The following is a 22,951-nucleotide window of genomic DNA, read 5'->3' as shown; positions in this document are numbered from 1 at the left end:
ATTTAAAAATCTCGCCAAATATATATTAATTTACTGAATTTTAATTTAAAAAATTTTTTTTTCAAGTGTCTAGACCTTAAATAGAATAACATATATTTTTTCAGACTAAAAAATAAGCAGTGTTAAATGATTACAAGTGTACTAAAATATTATTTAGTATTTTCTACAAAATTCTTTTTATAAAAATCTTATTTATAAATGAAATTTGATTAAATCATCCCTGACGTTAGGATTAGAATTTTAGTTATCTCTATCACCCTAGAATTATCAAGATAACTCAAAAAACCAATATCCATGTGTATGTGTGTATGTTTGTCTACATTATTATTTATGTATAGATATAAACAAATTTTTTTTATCAAGATTTCTCACGATTGAATGATGCAATTGACATCTGTGAGAGGGTTCAACTGATGTGAAATATATTTTTTGAATCAGGAAGTTATTTTCGGAGCATCAAACCTTACACAATAACATACATCGTGTTTAATATTTGCAATGTCATACTTTTACCGATATTAATATTATATACATTAATATTACATCTTATGTAAATATCAACATGTATATAAGTTTTAATACATATAAAAAAAATTAATAATTTAACCTTGTAAACAATGCATAATGCAAAATATTACTTTCATAAACTAAAACAGTTGATGAATTGTAAACAATCACTTTTAACCCAAACAAATATCAATATAGATAAAACAGGTTATCCAATATAGTGTAGATGAAATGACTAATTAGTCAGTGAAGATCTTTTTTGGAACCTTGACAAAAACATTGAGTGTACATATGTATATATATCTCATAACAATGAGATAACAGTGAGAGGAATATAACAAGAGGGAGTGAGAAGGTTATGTTAAAAAAAAAAAATAAGAAATAAAAATAAAGGTAAAGTAAACTGATTGCCAGTGGTTAAACCATGTAAAAGTGTATAAGAGTGGGAAATAAAATAGTAGAGAGGGGAAGACATCAGCTGTTCAATGACAGTTCACCAGCCGTAGAAATAGTAGTGGGAGTTGACTGGCAGGAAAGGCAATATGGCTGTCCACTGAGCGCCTGCCTCGTACGTCCGCTCTACAGAACAAAGAAACAACGCAGTAGTTGAAAAAAAATTTGATTTGGCGCGTAGTCGCGTTATTACGCGCGTGAATAATACTTAGGACTTAACAAGAACATTCGGGCTAAGCATTATTAATAATAATTATCAAAAAAGTATAATGCTGGAGCTCGAAGTTGTGCCCGAAAGATCCATTGGTTGTGAACAGTGGGAATTTATTTTAGGCAAGTGATGAAACTATTTGTATTACTACAGCATTGAATTACCTTAATTCTCTTATATTAGTTTGATTTCCTATTTTAATTAATATTCTGAAATGCTTCTACAAGTGAGATCTCCGACACTAATTTTTTCAAAACATCGTTTGAGGACTTTATTTACATTTTCATTGTGTGTATTATTACTTATTAATGGAAATGTACTTCGAACTCGCTCCATATTTTGTTTTTGTATACATTTATGTTGACAATTATATGTATATAAACAGTGACAACATTAATACTTTGCTATGATGACGTGATTATGTAATTGTTAAATTTTTTATCTGCCAAAAGAATTCGCGTCATTCGTTTATAATTAAATGGCGATGATAGATGATGGCATTTTTGTATATTTGTGTTATTATTAAAATACGTATAATTATACGTATATCATGTATTTGGTTATAAATGTTTGTACATATCAAAAAGTAGATAATGGAGTAAGATGCATACTTCTTATTTTACATTATTATTAAGTTGTGCATTTGTTAAAGGTCGTTTTGATACTGTATATATTTATTTTTCAATTTTATTATCATAATTCTAATGATAATAATTCAGTTAATATTGATAATTTTTTAATTAATTATTTTAGGAATGCATTTTTCTCAATCGGTATCGATAATACAATCACAAGTGGGCATTATTCGTGGAGTACAAGTTCTTTATAGTGATACTGTAAGTTTATTATTTTTTTATCTATGCTTAATATGTATGAAGCATCATTGCAGTAGTTTTGTATGATTAACAATAATTTATTGATAAAAAATAGTTATTTAAAATGAAGAAGTTATTCATCAGTTGATTAATTGAAACTTTTTGTCTTTCCAGAATCCACTAGAAGTCGATTTAGTTATTAATTTACCGCACGATGGAATACGACTTATTTTTGACCCAGTCGTGCAGAGGCTGAAAATTATTGAAATATATAATATGAAACTGGTGAAACTCAAATATTGTAGTTTGCCATTTAATTCACCTGAAGTATTACCATCAATTGAACAAATTGAACATTCATTTGGTGCAACGCATCCTGGTGTTTACGACAGTGATAAGCAGGTACATGTTTTATTATTAATGTTAATTCCATGAGTAAACAAATTTAAATACATTATTGTCATTAAAATTTTATAGGTCTTTGTACTAAACTTTCGAGGACTATCGTTTTATTTTCCAATCGAGTCCAAATTTCAACCTGGTTATGCACATGGACTTGGATCATTGCAATTTCCAAACGGGACTTCACCGTTGGTTGCTAAAACTGCTATATATGTCGGTAGTATGTCTGGTGGGTCATCAGGAAGCGAAGAACACTGCCTTAAAGCTCCACCACCACCATTGCCATTGGTAAGAATCGATTAATATAAGCTTTTTTATCATCGACAATAAGTAATAAAGTATTCATGTATGAATGTTTTAACAGGTCTGTTATCACAATAATTTATACTTAGAAAAAGCTGAGGTAATCAGAGATAAAACAAAAACACGGGGCTTAAAACTATACCTTTTTACTGAAGGAAGTTCTGCTACAAGGGTTCTAGTAGAAACTAGAAGACACAATCTTATGAAAGAGGTATTACCTTATTATATTCATAATTCATTTCATTAAACGTTAATGAAATTAAAAAGCGTAAATTAAATTAATTTACATACAAGTTATTTGCATAAGTCTAGACCAAAAAAAATTATAATTTATTATTATCACGTGTTCATTCTTTTTTTTCTTTATTATAGAAAGATATTTTTTATATTCTCATTTATGTTTATTCATACAAATTTACTTATAAAACTTGTTTTACGTTTAATATTGAAGTTTAATAATTTTCTACTCTCATACTAATTGAAAAACATAATATTTTAACGAAGATATGATAAAATGTTACAAAAAATGCTAGTAGTTCAAAATAATTTAATCTAAATGATGGTAATAATCCGAAATAAATATAAATTCAATTTTTTTTTAAACCTAATTAATATTTTATGTTTATTTACAATAGGTATGGTTTGGAGATAGCTGTGAAGACGTATTGAGTGCACTTGGAGCACCATCACGAGTGTTTTTCAAAGCAGAAGATAAAATGCGGATTCACAGTCCACATGCTCATAAAAAAGATCGAACTCGGCGGTCAGATTTTTTTTATAATTATTTTACTCTGGGGATGGTAAATATTAATTTCTTTTTTATTACATTAATATTAATATCTAGAATTAAAGTTTCTTCTACTAATGTACTTTTTTTTTCATTGCTGTTCACTAGGACGTTTTATTTGACGCAAGAACCCATTGTGTTAAAAAATTTGTGTTACATACTAATTATCCAGGGCATTATAATTTTAATATGTATCATCGTTGTGAATTCACCCTTGCACTACCTCCTGAAAATAATTCCAATGATTCTGGCAAACTTATTGACGTTAGTCCAACTCCAGTTACGGTAAAATATTTATTCTATTTAATGAGTCAATTGTTAGATTGATACGTTGATTACATCAATCTAATAATTAAAGTAATTTCTGATTGTTAATAGTGATATTATATGAATATTGATGTCTTTTTTTTTATTTTTAGATCACTGCCTATACAAAATGGGACAAAATTAGTGAGCAATTGAAGGCAAGTGCTCGTCCTGTAGTGTTGAATCGTGCGTCTTCTACAAACACAACAAATCCATTTGGTTGTACTTTTTGTTATGGCATACGTGATGTCATAATTGAAGTAATGGCAAATCAACACATCGCAAGTGTAACACTTTATTCAACTGCGTGACCTTGGTAAGCCACTGCATTTTATGTTATAAAAAAAATTAGTTTACTAAATGAGAAATAATTCTCGAACGAATTCAGAAATGGTAATATGTTATATATAAAAATATCGTTTGTCTATTCATATTGGATTCTGTTGTTATCACTTTTTCGTAAATATATCTATTTATTTTTACAATATATATTAATTGATATATCACAATAGTTGAATCGAAAAATTGAAACACGTACTATGGTGAAAATTTTTTATCTTTCGGAATGAAAATTAGATTGTTAATATTTAGTTGTTTTTATATTTATTTTTTAATGATATATAAAATCTATAAACTTATAATAATAATAAAAATCATTAAATATATTAACTCGATATTAATATTTTTGATTAAAGCATTGTGATGTATCACACACTCTAATAATACGTATGATATAGAGTAAAAAAGATTTTAAGCTTTCCAACGGAATCCATAAGATATTTAATATATTTCTTATCACTTAATAATGGTGAAAAGTAATAGGTAAAAAATAAAAAAAAAAACTTATATGTGATAAAGAATAAAAAAAAATTAATAAAACCAGTAACATTTGATAATAAATAAAATACATAATAAAAAATAAATATAGAGTGAGGGAATTATGTTATATTGTTAATAAATACAAGTATCATTGGTCATTATTAACGCAATTTTAATTGCAATAGAATTTGATAGGTATAATAGATGTCAAGTTATTACACTAATTAGTTATTTATATTAAACAGAAAAAAAAATTCAACGTTTGTGAATTTATTAAATTGAGTGATATAATTTCCTGTAGCATTTTTCAAACAAAATACTGTTGTGAATAACAGAGTTATAAATCATTCAAGTAAGTCATTAAGTATAATAGACAGTATTTCTGAAACAATATATTTTTATTTTTATTCAATTAAATTGAAAATTAAAACGAATAGTCAATTAGACATACTCGTACTCTTTGATATTTATTTGTGTCTCATTTATTAATCATACTGAGTGATTAATTAAAGTTAAAAATAACAAAAAATTCATGAAAAGTAATAACAATTTTTAAATCCATAGCTAACGGGTAATAATAATAATTAAAATGAATTATCATAAATGAACAATTCTTTAATCTATTCAATATTCAATTAATTTATCACTTACATTATTTTTTTTTTAACTTCTCATGGAGAAAATTATTTAGTTCAATTTTTAGTAATTAAACAAAAAGTGCTATGAAATTTTCTCCGTGTAGTCAATGTTTTATTATTCCATAATTAATTTAGTAAGAAGATAAAAATTGAAAAAAAAAGGATGTGAATGAACTCATAAAATAATTTTATATAAATGTATGCATGTAGTGTACATTTATTTTTGGCTCAATTTAACCAATACTTTTGTAGCAATAAATTTATGAGTGATGTCAATTTTTTTTCTTTAATTCAATTATAATATGGAAAAATTAAAACGATAAAAGAATAGGTGACAATTATACTTTTTATAAAAAATATCTTAGATAAAATTTTATTGATTTTTTTTAACAAGTCTTTCTTACGTTAAAATAAATTATTTTTTACTTTTTATCATGTCAAAATTTCATGTTTGAAAATATCTATTCATAAGACAATAATTCCATGTGTATTATGGACAAAACATTAGAAACAATCTCCCCCCCCTCCCCCTTCTTTCTCCAAAAAATAATTGTCTTCATCTGATAATCAATGTCATTTAATTGATAAATAGAATTTTTCACTGACGTTACTACCAAAACTTATTATCATAATAATTTAATTAAAAAAAATTTTTAACTTACACTGTAAATATACACGAAAATTTTGCAAATTATAATCATTAAATAAAATTAAAAATTAATTTTATTATATGTAAATATATTAAAAACTAACAATTGTACATATCTGGAATATTAATGATGATGATGTTCATATTAATTATGCAAAGCTATTTTTCTGATTTTTACAACAAAAAAAATAATGTTTAACATTCAGTCTTGTAATTATAATAATTAATTCAATTTTTATTCTTTTGAATTGACCAAATTTTAAAAGAATGTGTAGCTGCTATTCACGTACTACTGAAAGTTAAAAAAATTAAAAACTAATAAAAATACCTATTTAATATCTTTGAGTTTTTTTTCTGGTTTTTTTAAAAATAATTGTGTAGGATAAACTTTATGATATATCTCGACTGTGAGAGAGATTATTATTTAGTTAACGGCCTAGGATTGTTATGCTTAAGAATAATTTAGTAGGTACTTATTATGGGTATATTTATACGAATGAGTGATGATTAAATGGTGAATGAAATGGTCATAAATTAATTAAGCAACAAAATTGAAACAAAAAAATATTAAATAAGAATACGTAGAATTATCAGTTGAATGGAAATATATTTAAAGATATTTAGGAGTAATTAATTACAAAGTGAGTGAACGAATGAAAAAAAAAGTGTGATTTATAATGAAAATATTGTAAAATATTTGCAATAATTGAGCTCTATCATTAAAATTAACAGTTAAAATATTATTGTTAGATTAGTGTCTTGCAAATCGCACAATTAATGATCGATAATCATTTTTGAATTTAAAGCTCAATTGGATATCAAGATTATATATATTTATTATATGTATGTACACACATGCACACATATACACACACATACATTTATGGCTAAAGTATCATTTGGTAACTGAAGGAAGATTTTGTTAATTTATAGCTTAAACAAAACATTAAATTAATATTTTTTTTTATTAAACGGTAACAAATCATGCTGTGATACGACATATATATGTATGAGTGTGTCCAAATTTTTATTTTTTGTTTATTACAGATCAAAATTTGGTATTTCATTACTGTATATTTATTTAAAATATTCACAAGAACTTATTTTTTCTATAAAAATATAATTATGATTTATATGACTGTAAGGCAATCAGAAAACAATCGTTCTAAATAATGTTTTTTCACTTTCAATACAAAAGACAAAAAGCAATATTCACTTTATAAAAAATATTTAAAAGACCACTATAAATAAAAGTTATAAAAAATAATTCCAAATACATTTATATACATAATTGGAAGTGGATTTCAGAAAAATATTGATAAAACTTTTTTAAGCCAAGTTAAAAATAAATCAATGACAATTATTTTAACTTGAACAAAATAAATTACTATTTATCTTGATAAACTGATGAATGCTGTTTTACTTAAAACGCAAAAACATTTACACGAAGTCTTAATTATTTTGGTAAAATTTGTAAAATGAGATGTTTCATGAATAATTTAATCATTATTGTAAATATTAATAATCAGTAAATAATAAAAAGAAAAAGAATTAAACTTATAAATAATCTAAAAAGTGTTTAAAAAATTAACAGAAAAAACTGGGAAATATTTTATCATTCATCGAAAAGTTGAATTTTCTTTACAATTAAGCTCTTTATTTTTATATCGCACTGTAAAACGCACTAATTTTTAAGAGAAATGTTTAATTCGTAATATTAAAGTCGATTAATATGAATAATAAATTATATATGAATTTTGTATAAATAGAATGTCTCGAATAACCAAGTACGTAACAATGAAATGTTTGCTAAATACATAATAGTAATGAGTGACTGGAACGTATCTCTATATGAGAGATAAATCTTTATTATAAATTTCCATAGCCTCAATAATGTGTATATATATATATTTATATATACATAGATGTGTGTGTGTGTGTGTAGATTAAAATATTATGTGTATAATATATATATATTTATTCACGCTGTCACATGATTTTTACAAAATTGTGTGTTAATTATATATGCAGTAGGACTTTCACACGAAAAAATAATCTTATATCATTTGTGTTATTTAAAATTTGTTTATAAAATTTATCTCTGTAAATCAAGGAGTAACGTCACGGAGTATAAAAATAATTCAATTAGAACAAATTATTTTTTAGTTCAGTAAAATTACCTATAATCAAAAGGTATTTAATTTTTAATAATTGGTAATTATTCATTTAAAATTTATTCCTTATGAACAAAAATAAAATCTCAGTAATTATTGTAATTATTAAGAAAAGACTATTACTTCTTGATTATTAGTATTTTTACTTTGAAAAAAAGGTTCATTTTATTAGTCGAATATTACGAGAACAAAAGTTATCTGCAAAAATAGTTGAAAATATTTGGTATTAAATATCATGGTCCTACTATATATAATGACAATTAAATCGGATGTCGTTCATCCACAGAATATTTTTGATCTAAAATTGAAATTTCGCATTGTGTCAATGCGAGAATATCGTTAGTTGTATTCTTTTTTTATTTACTAAAAAAAAAAAACTCAATTCATTTTTTATTTTAATTGTTTCACGCCCTCTATGATGGATGCGTAAATAAAAAGAAGAAAAAGTATAAAATACTAAAAAATGACGAATTATAAGTTAAATTAATTTTTTAAAAAAATTTAATTAATAAATAATTATTAATGAATAAAACATAACACCTTAATGCGCGTCAAAATACATCTTATTTTAATGTTATATGATTAAAATAATCATATTTATATCATAAACAAATTACAATCGACGTATGTAGTGATAGTATATATAAATATACATATGCGAATATATGTAATAAGATGCATATTTATATCTATATAAATTATTATAATCTAATTGTAATAATACGCGTATATGTATAATTTCTATATAATTTGACTTCATAATCAATTGTAAATGTAAAAAAAAAAATGTTCAAGTTATATATTATATGAACAAAATTGCTGAGTGAGATTCGCTTGCTTATCTCGCAATTGTTTATTTGTATAAAATGAGAAAAAAAAACACACACAAATCATATTAATTACAAATTAAACCATAAGTTTAATTAATGAATATGTTATCAACTGTCATATGACAATTTAATACATACTCCTTTTGTATGTTTACCTGATGAATAAAAGATCTCAAAACGCCATATAAAACGATGTTAAATTTTTTTAGTATATATTTTTATTTAAAATTTTCTAATCCATTGTTTGGCAAAGTTAGATAGGGTTTTTTTTAAATTTAAAATAGTTTTTCTAAATATCTCTCAATGTTGTAATAATTTTTTGTTTTTTTATAATATTGTTCTGTATAAGGATAATTATTTCCTGAAAAAGATACTTTGAATAATATATTAAATTTTATAACTAAATATAATATTATAAACAAAATAACAAAAGTTAGAATATAATTAAAATTAATTCATTTTAAAATGATTTATAAATAATAGTAACATTTATATTCAATACTTCTTTACTAATATGACTCAACTAGAAAAAAATTATAACAATCCTTTTAGCCATCAACAATTAAACGTACCGAAATCTAACTCGTAACACAATAAAAGTGGAGTGTCAGATGAAAATCGAATGATACCACTTCTAAAATTATTGAGTGAAACAAATAAAACTGTTAAAAATTTGACTGATATATTACTTTATAAGAAAATTAAATGATTTCGAGATATTTATATAAAATTAATGCTAGTATTTAAATAATTTTCTAGATCAGATCTAAATTATTGTATCACGATAAATGATATTTATAAATTCGAATGATCATCATAGATAGAATCTTACTCGATCTTAAGGATGTAATTTCAGCTCCCGGAAGGCAAAAAATGTTCTGAAGTTTAAGGATAAAATATCTCAAGAGAATCATTAGATATATATATTTTTTTTAACTTGATTATTGAAACATTAACGATTAACGTGAGTCGAATGAAATCAGTAATTTACGAGATTTGATATGTTAGAGAATGATAATTGTTTTTTTTTTTTGTTACTTGGATGATTTTTAAAATGAATTTAATCAATCTTGTTATATATATTTTTTTAGAATGTGTAACATTAATTATTATTAATTAGCTTTTAAATAATCACAGATGATCAATTGATCCATTACATTAGCACACTTTTAAAACTTTTTCTTATTTATTTATGAATGAAAATTAATGACTGATACTGAACTATTAAAGTAGTTTGTATCGAATCGTATAAAAGAAAAATAAAAAAATATTTTTACAATGATACCAACTAATTTACGGAATTGTCCGAGAAGAAACGAAAATTTACGAATACATGTAGAACTCCCTAGATGAACAGCATTCGTTTAGAGAACTCCACATCAGGCACACTTATTCCACTTGAGGGTAGAATGAAAATAGACGATTGATATTAATTTTTATATATGATATATAAAATTGACAGGAATTCTTAAATACAAAAAACTATTTTAAAATCTACTTTTCTTTCAATTGACAATTTTTTAAATAATAAATTTTTATTTATTTTTATTTAATGTATAATAATTTTATGACATAATATATGAACATTTATTTATATGATGGTGAACATTCAATGATTTTATTTACATGAAAAATAGAATTTAGTGAAATAAAGTGCAATGAACCACGTGGACTTAAAATCGATAGTGCAGTGTTATCGCGCAGGGGTCAATCAACCCATGACATCTTGGGGTCAACTCCTCATGCGCTCACCGAATGTAAGTGATGCAGTCTATTTTTTTATGTTCATATGACAAAAAATTTTATTCAAAACTCAGCTTATCATAAAAGTTCACATTTACATTGTGTTATTAATTGAAATACTAATAATTCAATATTTTATTCTATCAATCTCCAATGATAGAGCATGTTTTCTCCTGTATGTTGATCAACAAATGACTCTAAAATGCATTGAAAAGTTTTAGTATCAAACTGAATATTTGAATATTAACAAAAAATAGTGGAGAATTGAATTTATAGATATTTTCTTTACATTGTTAAGCAAGAATACGTTGTTACTGAAGGGTGTTTATAAGAGCACTACAACTCTTGACCTTTGATTTGCTCTTGTAAGCACTTGAACTCGCTTTTTTTTTTATGTGCTATAATTTTTTTTCGAATCATTTGTCAACACAGATATAGTTACAAATATTGAAACATTCTAATGCTTTTATGTCATATATACATACATTTAATTGACCTATTTACTGATAAAAGGAAGGGATGGGGATGAAAACGATGTCATAGCATAAAATGATATTACCTTGATATAACTTTCAAATGAATTTGTGATAGTATTCTTCTTCGTAGTTACAATTATTTTATTATCTCTGATAGTTTTTGTATTGCTTACTATCTCTGATATTTATTTGTTTTAATTTCAAATTGTTTTCGTTTAATTCAACCAGTTTATGAATATAACTTTAAATTTTCTTGTATTAATTGATCGCATGTCAATATGATAAAGAATATTGTGCGGTTGAAATTAAATGATTATTATTATTTCATTTCAATTGCACACCATTCTCTATTATATTATTATTAACATATAAATGAATATAATAGTTATTTATAATAATTTTATTTTGGTTTCTATCTATACAGATATATATATATTTTTGTTCTAATTTTTCTCATTCTAATTAAAACTCAAACCCCATACCTGTAGATTATAACCAAAACTTAACACGCTTGATTATGAACGCTTAGTCAAGTGTTGATGTTTTAAATAAAAATTATTAACGCCATATTCATCAACATTTCTTTGATCATGATCAGGAAATTTAATCCAATTAAATAATTATTGTTGAGTCTAAGTGATAATAGAGTACTTTTGATTAGAATACAATGAGGTAGAAAAATAACTATTTTAAATTATAATTTCGTAGTTTTTTTATTTTTTATTTATTGAAAATAATTAAATTCACTGATTCTGAGGTGATTTTTGAGATTTTGGTTCTAAAGAGAAGAAAAAAATGTTGAGAATTTTTTAAATATTGTTATAATTTCTAAAAATGAATTGCCTAGTGATTATTTATTATTTTCCAATACCAAGTCAATCACTAGTTCAATCAGTAATAAGCTTGGTATTATAGGTCGATGAATAATCATTGATTTGTGATGATTTTTACTGAATTATTTGAAAAGAAAATAGAAAGGGAAAGAGTTTTATCATATTGAAGTACGTTTGAAAATTTTTTCATGTTCAATTTCGTTTAATATTCAGGGATAAGATTGATTGTACAGAAGGTAGACTGTACGTTTATTAATTTCCCATTAGGAAGTTATTGTAATCGGAATAATTTTTTAAATTCGTAATTTTGTCATTTCTTGACGTTTTGAGACATTTGAAAATATATCAATCATTTTAAAAATAAATTAACGTACTTACCTAAAATTGTCCGTACGTATATTCGTACGTATGTATGTCCGAGTTTTTTTCGTTTTCGATATCTCGAGAACTACTAAAGATATCAACTCCAGACAAATTTCATTTGAAAGATGATACAATGAGGAAGACGTGAAAAGGAGTTTAAACAAATTCGGTACAGCCGTTTTTTTCTATGATAAAAAGATTGTAAAATAATTGACTCTAGACAATTATATATTGTTTATAAAAATTTCCATCAGTTATAAATAATTATAAATGGTTTTTATTTATTGAATCATCATGATTATGATTATATTCGATGAATAACAATAAAATATTGTTATTAGAAATTTTATGTGAATAAACAATCGTATATTGTTTATAATAATAGAAATTCATTGTAAGTAAAAAAAATTAAAGATGACAAAGTTTTTTATTTTTCACTTTTCGTCTTCTATTGTGTATTTTTACTATTTTCATTCAAGCGAATGAGAATTAAGAGAAGTTTGAAGCGACATTTAATGAAGAAAATGTTCCAATTAGCAACCTTGTTACAACTACAAAGCTTTTTTTCCTATTGCATTTAGATGAAATTGTTTATACAACCGACGTGTTTCATAAAAATGTAATTTTCTACATAAAATGTCTAATTTTGACACTAAATACTATCATAAAATTTTATTGGTCATAAAATTAATATTAATAATAAGAAAATTTGTTATTTATTTTATTGGTGAAATATTTTGATATTAATATTACATTACATATTGATTTTGCAAATAAATATGTCAAAATTTAATTTACAACTCTACATTAATAGCAATATTGACATTATTTATAACAAAGAAACAAACACCAATAAATACGGTTACAGAGTAAAATCAATCTTTTTCTTTTATTCCATAATTTTCAAAAGAAAAATCACAGTAACATTTTTCTAATGGTGTTAGAAAGTACACATTTAAAGTTTTTTCCCTTCTCAAAGTATTCGAGTTTATTTCAAAGTAATCGAATCATAAAGCTACAAAGGCGTCACTTCAAACTAGGATAACTCGTTGGATAAAAAATTGTTAAAAAAAACATTGCTAAAAATAACATTCCCAAAGTTTCAAGTGTGAGTTTTTCAACCTTTTAAAAACCTAAGCATTAGTTTCTTTAACAAAATACACCTCAGATCTTAAAAAACAAAAAACGGGTCATTTCTTATATTCTTTTTTTTTTGATCCAACTTAACAGAGCATTAATAATCTCAAAAAAAAAGTCGTATGATAAAAATTCAAAACCAGTCAAAATTTTGGTTTAAATTCAACCTAATAATTAGACAAATAAAATTGGCTCTAGCATTTGTTTTGATTTATTAAAATCTAAAAATATATGCAACGTTTTTCATAATTACAACTAATTTTTCATTGCTGAACAATCTTCATTCTAGTTACTTTTCAGGTATATACGATTGCCATAAGATTTTCCTTACTCTAAAAAGGTCCAATTTTGCTTAGCCTTGGTATGGCCCCGGCTTGGAGCATGTATTTACTTTCCAATGCATCAGATGCAACTGGCCCAACCAAAATGGCGACTGACGGTGCACTGTAATATTCTGTTTTACGACTAGACGAATTTACTCGATATATTTATCTTTTTTTTTTATAGAGTTATTTTAATCGGAACAACTTACCCTGGGAACTTTGAACTCCTTCAGTACAGTATTACAGCTGTTATTGTACGAAGGACAAGTAAAATAATCCTTTGATTAGTTTTAATGAGTGTTATTTTTCGTAATTAGTGTGAAAACGTTTTGAAAAGGCTAAATACTGTAACTAAAGAGCAAAAAATAATATTATAATCGATTATTTTTTTATCAAGCATCACTTTAATTTAAGATATGATGAAAAAATGTTAAAATTAAGATTTATATTCAACGGTAATAACGCTAAAGTACGTGATATGGCATCGGACAGAGTGCCTGACTATAATATGGTTGATTCACTTTCTGCATCTGTAATATATTACATTAGCATATTTAATGCGTACTTACCTCAAGCTACTAGACCTAGTGTACGTGCATTGCGTGTAAGCTGACGCGAACTACATCAGGAACTAAGATGGATCTTTTATTCTTGTGATTATCAAAGTTATACACTTCTTTTCACTCAAAAGTCAAGTATTTACCTTTCTTAGGAAATTAATGTGTCAGAAATGTTTTATTTATTCCCTAAAAATAAAGTCATTTGTGAATTATCGTTAGAGGTGTTTATTTTTAAATATCACGCGATCAAAAGTATTTATGAATGTGATTTTATTCATTCGAGTTTAATAGGTTGGTATACAAGTTATCAACAGAATTTATTCTAAAAATATGGAGCATAGATTTTAGATGCATAAATGGACGAACACAATAGAATGAATAAAAGTCATATGAGAGTGCAATGTATTTGATGGATGGCATTTAATTGAATAATTTTAACTAGAATCTTGGAAGAGACTATTTTATATAAAAACTATTTTGAATGGGAAAGAATATTTTAATCCTTTCAGTCCAAAATCTTAAAAAAAATTATGTTGATAATGAGATAAATTTAAAAATATTTAAATTGTTAACTTATTAACAATAATTAATTATTGTTATTATTGTTGTTAATTATTGTTAAATATTATTGTTATTATTTTTTGTTGACATTCCCTTCTTGCGTTGCGCCTTTCTCGCTTTTTTTTGCTTGCGCCTCACGTTGCGGTTTCCCCTGCAGCCCGGTCGGTTTTTCTGGTCGAACCTCATTGGCCTCGTACGCACTTGCTGTCGCCCCTCATGCCCCGCCTTGAACGATCTACCCCTCTCGACATCATGTTGTGCTTGCGGTCATTCACCGGGCACTAAGTCTTTTCCCTAACTCACCCACCTCCGCCTACGCGACCATAATGGTGCCACCACCTCGCTGCCACTCACACGCCCATGTTTTCGCTTACATTCACCGACTCCGCATGGGATTCCATCCGTTTGCCACCTTCTTCCTTCGCTCTTTGCTACCCTCCTTCTTCTTTTTCCTTGGCCGCCTCCTTTCCCCTCCTCGCATCTCCGTTGACTTCATCCTACACTATGCGTTTTCCTCGGCCATTTTCTCTTCGTGCATCCGTCCAGTCTCTGTTTCCTGTACCTTGCTTCCTCCCCTGACCTCACCCATGTTCTCTATGTCCCTCCGCACTGTATGTCTCTCTGCCCTGGCACCACACTCACCCCGCTTCGTCTCCTGCGTATCTATCACTTTTTCCTCCCCCGTGGCTCTCACGTACATCTCAGCCGTTTATCCACTCTTTTGCAGAGTTCCTCTGACCCATTGTCTCTTTCCGACCTTTCCGTGTCGCCCCACTCTTTCTCTCTTTTCTTGCCTCCCTTCCTCCCATCAACACCTCTTACCGTCCACACCGACCCTGCTACTGGCAGTCACGTGTTCTGTTGTTTGGCCTTTGTCCTCTTCCCCTTTCCCGCTTCGGCCTCCCTTTCTTCTCCCACCCAGGTTCCGTTTGCCCTTGCCGTTTCTCTCGCCAGCCACCGCTCTGTCCTACTACCCCGTCTGCTTCCCTATGCTTCTGCCCGTCCCGCTAACCAGGTTCCTTCTATTTGCATGCTCTGTCCTGACAAACTATGTAAGAAATGTAGAAATTAATAAAAAGTGATAATAAATAATTAAAAAATGAAATGTAATAAATAATTATAATAATTTGATGCATAAATGTAAGTTGTAAATTAATTAAATAATCAGGAAAAAACTTTTCCAGGTAACGTTGGACTGAATTTACCATGAAATCATATGAGTCATTTCCTTGTCATGTTAGTTTGTAATTAATTTCAACTCATACTTTAAATGAGCATGCAAAGCATATTAAATTAATACAGCAAAACTTTATTATACTGTTAATACAACAGTTCGATCAGGAAAAAAGATAATTTAATTTTTGGATAAAAATCAATAATAATTAAATTCAGTTGCCTTAAATAATATATATTTCATTAGTTTACCTGATACATAAGTTGATTAATTTTAACTCTGTTTTGTTTAATAATATATGAGTTAGGTCGTCAATATTGGAGGAAATTTTAAAATCTATAGGTATGAATAATGAAATAGAATATTTTCTCTAAAACTTTAATAAAGTAATCTTAAAATAAGACTGAAGGGGAAATATGTATTATATCCAGCAAGTTATTAAACAAAGTTATTGAAAAAAGTTGAATTGAATTTTAACTATAAAATATGTCGTTCATTTCCCTTCAATGTTATTATAATCTACCCTTGAACTCAATTTTCCAAACAAATGAATCATTTATTGACGCATAATGCATGAGAAAAAAAATAATCACAGGTTTCTGCATGGCTCTAAAATACCTACTAAATGTCTATAAGTGCTCGTCAATTTTTTAGTTAATTAATCTTGAACTCATTTATGTACTATCTTTACACTCTGAACAAAAAATGACTGTGAACGAGTGATATTTTTTTTTTTTAATGAAATTAATATTTTGAATAATTGCGCCGGAGTATTTTTTTTAATTGACATGGTGACATTTTTATAGATAAAATAATTAATTGAAGAAATAGACTTTTATTTTGCTCGATTATTTTGAATATAATTTTAAAAATTAATTATCTTAATATTGGTATTGTTACGAACGTGGAAATAAGAAATAATTTATTAATAATCATATTTTTCGAGTTCAAAAGAAATAGATAATCTAAAATCAACTTTTATCTTAAACTTATCACAATCTTGGGACAAATATCAAAATACATTTTTTAAGCCAAATTTTGGTAAATTTTATAAAATATTTTAAATTCTTTTCATAATTAAATTAACATTTTTTTGTACAACGAAAAATGTTTTTTTTTCATTGTAGAGAATTTTAAATAATTCTTTCTCCAATTATCATATTTCTTTTAATACTAACATTCCATCTTGTGACACTGCAAAAAGACAATATATTATATTTTTAAACAAAATTATTTTATTATTTTTTTCTTTTTATAGACTGTAATTAATGATTAAAATTTATTTTTTATTAATATTAATAATCTATTTATTACATCAAATGAAGTATATCCAAATGACCCAAAAAATAAGAATAAGTATTCTTACCCAAAAAAAGAACACGAGTTGAGTTGCATTCCCGCCTTTATTTTCAAGTCTTTTCATTTATTCACTATATGAGCTAACATAAAAGTCAAAAAGATCCAAATTAAAGCTGAATAAAATGGAAAATTTCCGATAAGACCTAGATAATTAAACAAACCTTCAAAACATAAAAACTCGAGATACTAGGATAAAACTTTGAATACTTTACAACTAAATATTCTGCACAGCCAAAACTTTAAAACAAATATAATTATATATAATTTAGTGATAAAATTAAAACAAAAAATATCATAAAGATAACTCGAGCAACTTAATTCGTAAGCAATTGTCATGCAAATCGTATATTCTAACTAATAGTAGTAAAGATTTATGTCTCGTACGAGTATCAAGTGTACTTTAGGTCTGACAATTACGGCCCTTTTTCACTAGCATATGATACCGGTAAAAGAGATAAGCTCTAAGTAACTAGTACACTTAAACCAGAAATACTCTTATCATACATCTGTCAGTTTTCAAAATGTCTTGAAAAAAGAATGAGCTTAGAGACATGACAAATAATATTGTACAAATTTTCTTTCACTATTTCTCATGTTCATTTCAGAAAATAAACCAGATGAGTTTGAAGAGAAAAAACGATAAAACAATGTATCTATTGGAATCTCTATCCAACAGAAATATCACTAACTGGATAACATAACATATTAATAGGAGGGTCAAACTCAAAAGGTTATCGGCATTGTTGCTTATTCCTATCTCTTCTCTTTTCCCCTCAGGTGTCGATCGAATATGTAGGGAAACTAAAAGCTCTGCCACCTAAAGCTAAAGTCGAGCTTTTCTCTAAAGAGAAAGAGAAGGCCATCGTTCATTCCCCTTCATGCTTGTGCTATTCCCCTACTTCTTCTCTCTCCCAACTTCCCCAAGCCTCTACCAGGGTGCGCGCAATCATCGCATTCACGTTCCAAAGCAGTTATTCGTGAGATTTAGAGCTGTGTGGTAATTTTTCTACTGTATAATTATACTATTTTCACGCTTTACTGCTATTTTCAACTCTCTTCACATTTACTATTTATTATCGTTTTTCAAGGTACTATCCTATGTTTATTACTCCATTTTTCGACCAATTAAATATACTTTTGTTATTGTTATTCTATTATTATTTTGTATATTAGTATGTATCTATATATCATCTTAGTCTACATTTAGATATGTACTTGGAATAAATTTAAAATAAAATTAAGATTTTAATACTTGATTGTAAAAAATTGCGATTGATTCAATAGAATTAAATTCAATTTAAATTCCCTCTTTTTACATTATTTTACATTGTATTACATTTCGAATAAAGAAGAAAATTCAATGAATTCCGTACCGTAAGATGAAATGCTTCGTTCTTCTGTTTTTTATTTTTATTCTTCTTCCACGAACTGAACACAAGGTCTATTATAAAACGAAATTAGTCATTAGAGGAATTATTATTTTCTAATAAAAAACTTATGATCGGTTTGTTGTCACTGTACATGTTGATATTGAATATTTTTTTTATTTTTTTGTTTACTAAATGAAATAAAAAGTAGATTAAAAATACAATGTATCTGTAGAGTTATTTGATTTCGAATCTTTTAGAATTCATTTGATTGAAAAGTACTGGTAAGGAAATAGTTATTCTGTACTTGAGAATAATGATGTCATCAGAATGACAAGTTTTGATAACAATTGATAGAAAAATTACATCTTCAATAATGCTTGAGATGATTTTTGATGAGCATGTTGTACGAGTTATAATAATAATGGTAATTAATAATGTAATCCTTCAACATAATTCAGGTGATAATCGGGTTTACACGCAAGCTGGATCATCGCATGTTCAGAATAGATTGGGCAACGTATTGAGTGGAATAAATCTTCGCGCCTCGGAAATTTCTTTCGTATATTTGAGATAGATAACTAACTGCCATGCGTCTGAACTTATATTTTCCCAAACGTGATTCAACTGCATTTAATCGTTTACACGCAAACTCTTTGTGATAATGAAGTAAGATAGTTAATTAGTTGCTCATTTTTACAATTAACATACTTTAAAAAGCTATTTTACAGTTATATTTAGGGAAATTAAATTTTTTTTTCTTTCATTTCAAGTAATAAATAATTTTTATATTTAAAACTTAGAATGAATTTTTTTCTGCTTTTTTTTTAGTTTGATTGAGCTACTTAAATCAAAGAAAGTTTATTTTGGCTTTTCAAAAATACAATTACGTACAAAATAGTATGAAAATAAACAATATTGTATATCATCTACATAGTTAAATCACTTACAAACATACTTAACGAGGTACTTCACAATACATAAACACGCAGGAATATTGGGCCTTTTAAATAATGTTTAAACATCGAGTCGGTTGTGTAGCTTAAATTTTTTAAAATTATTTTATTGCTTATAATAGAAAAAATAAATAAAAAAGAGTAGATCGATTAAAGATAATTTTATAGATAAAAATAGTTTTTATTGAAGATGATATTTGTATGATCAGTATTTGATGTTAATGAATATATATAGGGATTTTATGAAACACTAATTCTTATAAATATAATATGTATTTAAAAGAGAAGGGGATACTTAATTAAATCATAATTTGAGTGGAATAAATGGATAATTAGAGAGCAACTTTAATTTATAAAATTCATCGTAGTATATCGATGAAAATACTTCCCATAAAAACTCCTCCCTTACATGGTATTTTTATCTTTTAATAGTCATGATATAAGGGTTAATCTTTGACATTATACGCATTCTTTACAAAAAAAAATATTCTGAGAAATGACTGTCACATTTATTGCAATTACAAGATAGAATCAATCCTTTAGCGTAGCTAAGTAGCATCGATTTATTTAACTATCAATTTTCCTAGGAGAGATTTAATCTTATTCTGGTTAATTTTTTTAAGTATCTAATTATAATCATTTTTACCGCTAAGAGAATGTTAAAAAAATCCATTAAATACCTGAGAGAAAAATAATCAGCTTATTCCAAAACTTTCATTAGATTTTTTTTTCAAAAAAAAACTTATAATTTTATCAAAAAGCTTTCAGATAAACAAAAAAAAATAATTCGAACTAAAAACAACTGAAAAATTTTATCATAGAAATGTTTAAATCACCTCTTTTTTTTTATAATAATTTAATCAGTTAAATAAATTATTTAAAAAAATGGTGTGTCAGTGTCTAATTGCACAAGCATGAGAGTCAAATAAACTAAATGAAATCTTTATACAAGTTAAATAAATTACATGTATCCGAGCGATTAACATAATAATTTGGAAGTTGAATTACCGTTTGAATTAAAAAATTAATCCTAATTGTTGGTAATAAAATGAATTTCAGTCGTTTAAATAAATACCTCTTTGTGAGAATTAAAAAATGTTCCGAGATAAAGTTTACTAAAGTTTATGTCAATATTTCTGCTCTAAATGGATTAAACTTTTGCATCAATTTCGTGTAAATATTTTTTTTTCCACCGTCATCGACCGTTAAATAAATAAATTGTGTTTAATTAGCACATAATAGAGATTACAAAGGATAGTTAACCGAAATTTTCAGAGAATTTTCATTCATAAATTATCTCTTAAAAGTTTTAGAAAAATTCCCTGGTGTAAGATAAAGATAAAAAATGGTATATTTTAAAATGAATTGGATAATTACGGTATTATTTTTATCAATGATTACGTACAAAAATTGAAGCTAATCATATTTAGCATTTAATAAATAGGTTTACAGTAACATTACTAGCTTAACGAGAAAAATATTTGATATCAAATGAAAAAAATCTCATGCAAACTAATTGATCGTTTAGCCACGTGCACGATATGGCGTTAACAAAATACACGGTTCCTATGTAAAAGATTAGGGATTATTGTCGATGGTTTGATATGACGTTTTCGTGATTCATGCAAGGCTACTACGATCCTCAAGAGCCACGCAACAAATCATGCCTCAAAAGTGTTTGAGTGCGGACGTAAATATCGCTGACAGTATCAAGAGTTGGAAATAATTTTTTGTTTAGTCTGATAACTGAATAAATGAAAACAAATATTTATACATTGTATTATGGATAAAACATTGCCAATGTATGTTTTTAACATTCATATCGGGTATTCGAGAAAAGTATGCGATTTTCGTGTTGCATAATTTTCAAATAATATTAAAATTTTTGTTCTGATACTTTTTCCATTCAAAAATACATCTTTTTTTACAATAATTCTATCAAAGTTGAAAAAAAAAATGATTTTCTTAAAATAAAATGAATGAAAGTCACTAAAAATTATTTATTTATTTTTAGAAAATAGATAAACAAACTTGCTTAAAAAAATTGATAGAAATATGATAAACTATTTATAAAATAAATATAAAATAGTTTAATACTTTTTTCTGCAAACAAAGTATCGATTTTAAAGCTTACATTCTTTAACTTCGTAAAAGTTTTTAAATAAATAAAAAAACTATCAAATAAAACAAAAACATTGTAGATATTTGGTTATAGATAACACTTAAATGTTCAAGCATTTCTTTATTAAAATATTAAAGCTTTAATTTAAAAAAAAACCAACAGAAACTTAAAGTATTTCGATTAAGATTAATTTTTTTTTTATTATATGATAATTAAAAAATTATTGAAAAAAATAAAGAGATCAAAAAATCAAAATAGAGTTTTAAATTTAATAAATAGAATTTATAAATCAGAAATATGACGGTGGATATATAAAAAGCATAAATCAAACCCTTCTTTAACTGATTGAACAATTATATGAAGGATAACAACAGCCCTTGATTCTAAATCAGTTAAGTAAATGCTCAATTCACGACTTTCTGATGTTCATTCGAAGACTATCCTTAAAGAAATAATTCAGACGGTAACGTAAGTACTGCAAATCCGAGTGTCCGAGAAACCTTTTATCGTATAACATCGAAAGTATTTTTATTGTAAATTGCTACAAACAAATTATACAGTAAATTTAGAAAAGATAACCACAGGGAATTCAAAAGTTGACATTTGATTTTTAAATTAAAAAAAAAAATAATTTCAAAATTATTTTGAGTTTAAAAGAAATTCATGATAATAATAATATTATTTATTATTAAAACAAAGTTTTTTTTAAGTTTAATTTTAACTTGAAAGGTATCTTAATCTATCTTATAAGAAATTGATTGATTTTTTCACACACATGTACACTCTATCTAGCTTGTAAGCTAAAAGATATTCGACTTGATAGATGAAACACTTGAGATACTTAAATGAATTTGATATATTCAACTTTACTATTCATTGTTCAATTTATTATGGAAACTACCTTATACCCATGATTTTATCTGTGTAGATACTATTTGACTGATATGTACAGTAATTAACTGAAAGAATTAATGCACGAAAATTCAAAACCATATTGTTTCAGCTAATCAAAAAAATCTCTCATTCATTGTAAACGATTAATGTACATTATTACGTTACATGATTATAGATTTATTGAGTAAA

At 25.9% G+C, this 22,951-nt stretch overlaps 2 protein-coding genes across 6 annotated transcripts in view; both read left to right on the top strand.

Moving 5' to 3' along the window:
- Positions 1 to 789: 789 nt before the first annotated feature.
- On the top strand, positions 790 to 5,160 carry LOC118071999 (UPF0183 protein CG7083). The gene is made up of 8 exons (XM_035091535.1): positions 790 to 1,293; positions 1,925 to 2,007; positions 2,161 to 2,388; positions 2,464 to 2,676; positions 2,753 to 2,902; positions 3,327 to 3,491; positions 3,587 to 3,763; positions 3,898 to 5,160. Exons 1-8 carry the CDS (start codon positions 1,230 to 1,232, stop codon positions 4,093 to 4,095), a joined length of 1,278 nt encoding a protein of 425 aa, XP_034947426.1. The 5' UTR covers positions 790 to 1,229; the 3' UTR covers positions 4,096 to 5,160.
- Positions 5,161 to 10,530: 5,370 nt separating this feature from the next.
- The window catches only part of LOC118071925 (mucin-4-like), a 79,172-nt gene continuing 66,751 nt past the window's right edge, over positions 10,531 to 22,951 (top strand). For 4 of the 5 annotated variants that reach the window (XM_035091422.1, XM_035091420.1, XM_035091421.1 and 1 more), the window contains exon 1: positions 18,406 to 18,511. The gene's annotated coding sequence lies outside the window, so the exon portion shown is untranslated. Of the gene's footprint in view, positions 10,652 to 18,405; positions 18,512 to 22,951 lie in introns of those variants that run through there. The other variant, XM_035091419.1, reaches the window with a different exon arrangement.

The sequence above is a fragment of the Chelonus insularis genome, unplaced genomic scaffold, assembly GCF_013357705.1.
Source record: "Chelonus insularis isolate UGA/USDA-ARS -01 unplaced genomic scaffold, ASM1335770v1 contig_88_pilon, whole genome shotgun sequence".
Taxonomy (NCBI): domain Eukaryota; kingdom Metazoa; phylum Arthropoda; class Insecta; order Hymenoptera; family Braconidae; genus Chelonus; species Chelonus insularis.
This window is presented reverse-complemented; position numbering and strand designations above follow the sequence as displayed.

What these genes read in the sequence shown, in the direction of transcription:
- LOC118071999 (XM_035091535.1), top strand. Translation starts at nt 1,230, where the DNA reads ATGCTGGAGCTCGAAGTTGTGCCCGAAAGATCCATTGGTTGTGAACAG. An exon ending in AAGTTCTTTATAGTGATACT is followed by an intron (nt 2,008 to 2,160) that starts GTAAGTTTATTA and finishes TTGTCTTTCCAG; the next exon opens with AATCCACTAGAAGTCGATTT. An exon ending in CACCACCACCATTGCCATTG is followed by an intron (nt 2,677 to 2,752) that starts GTAAGAATCGAT and finishes ATGTTTTAACAG; the next exon opens with GTCTGTTATCACAATAATTT.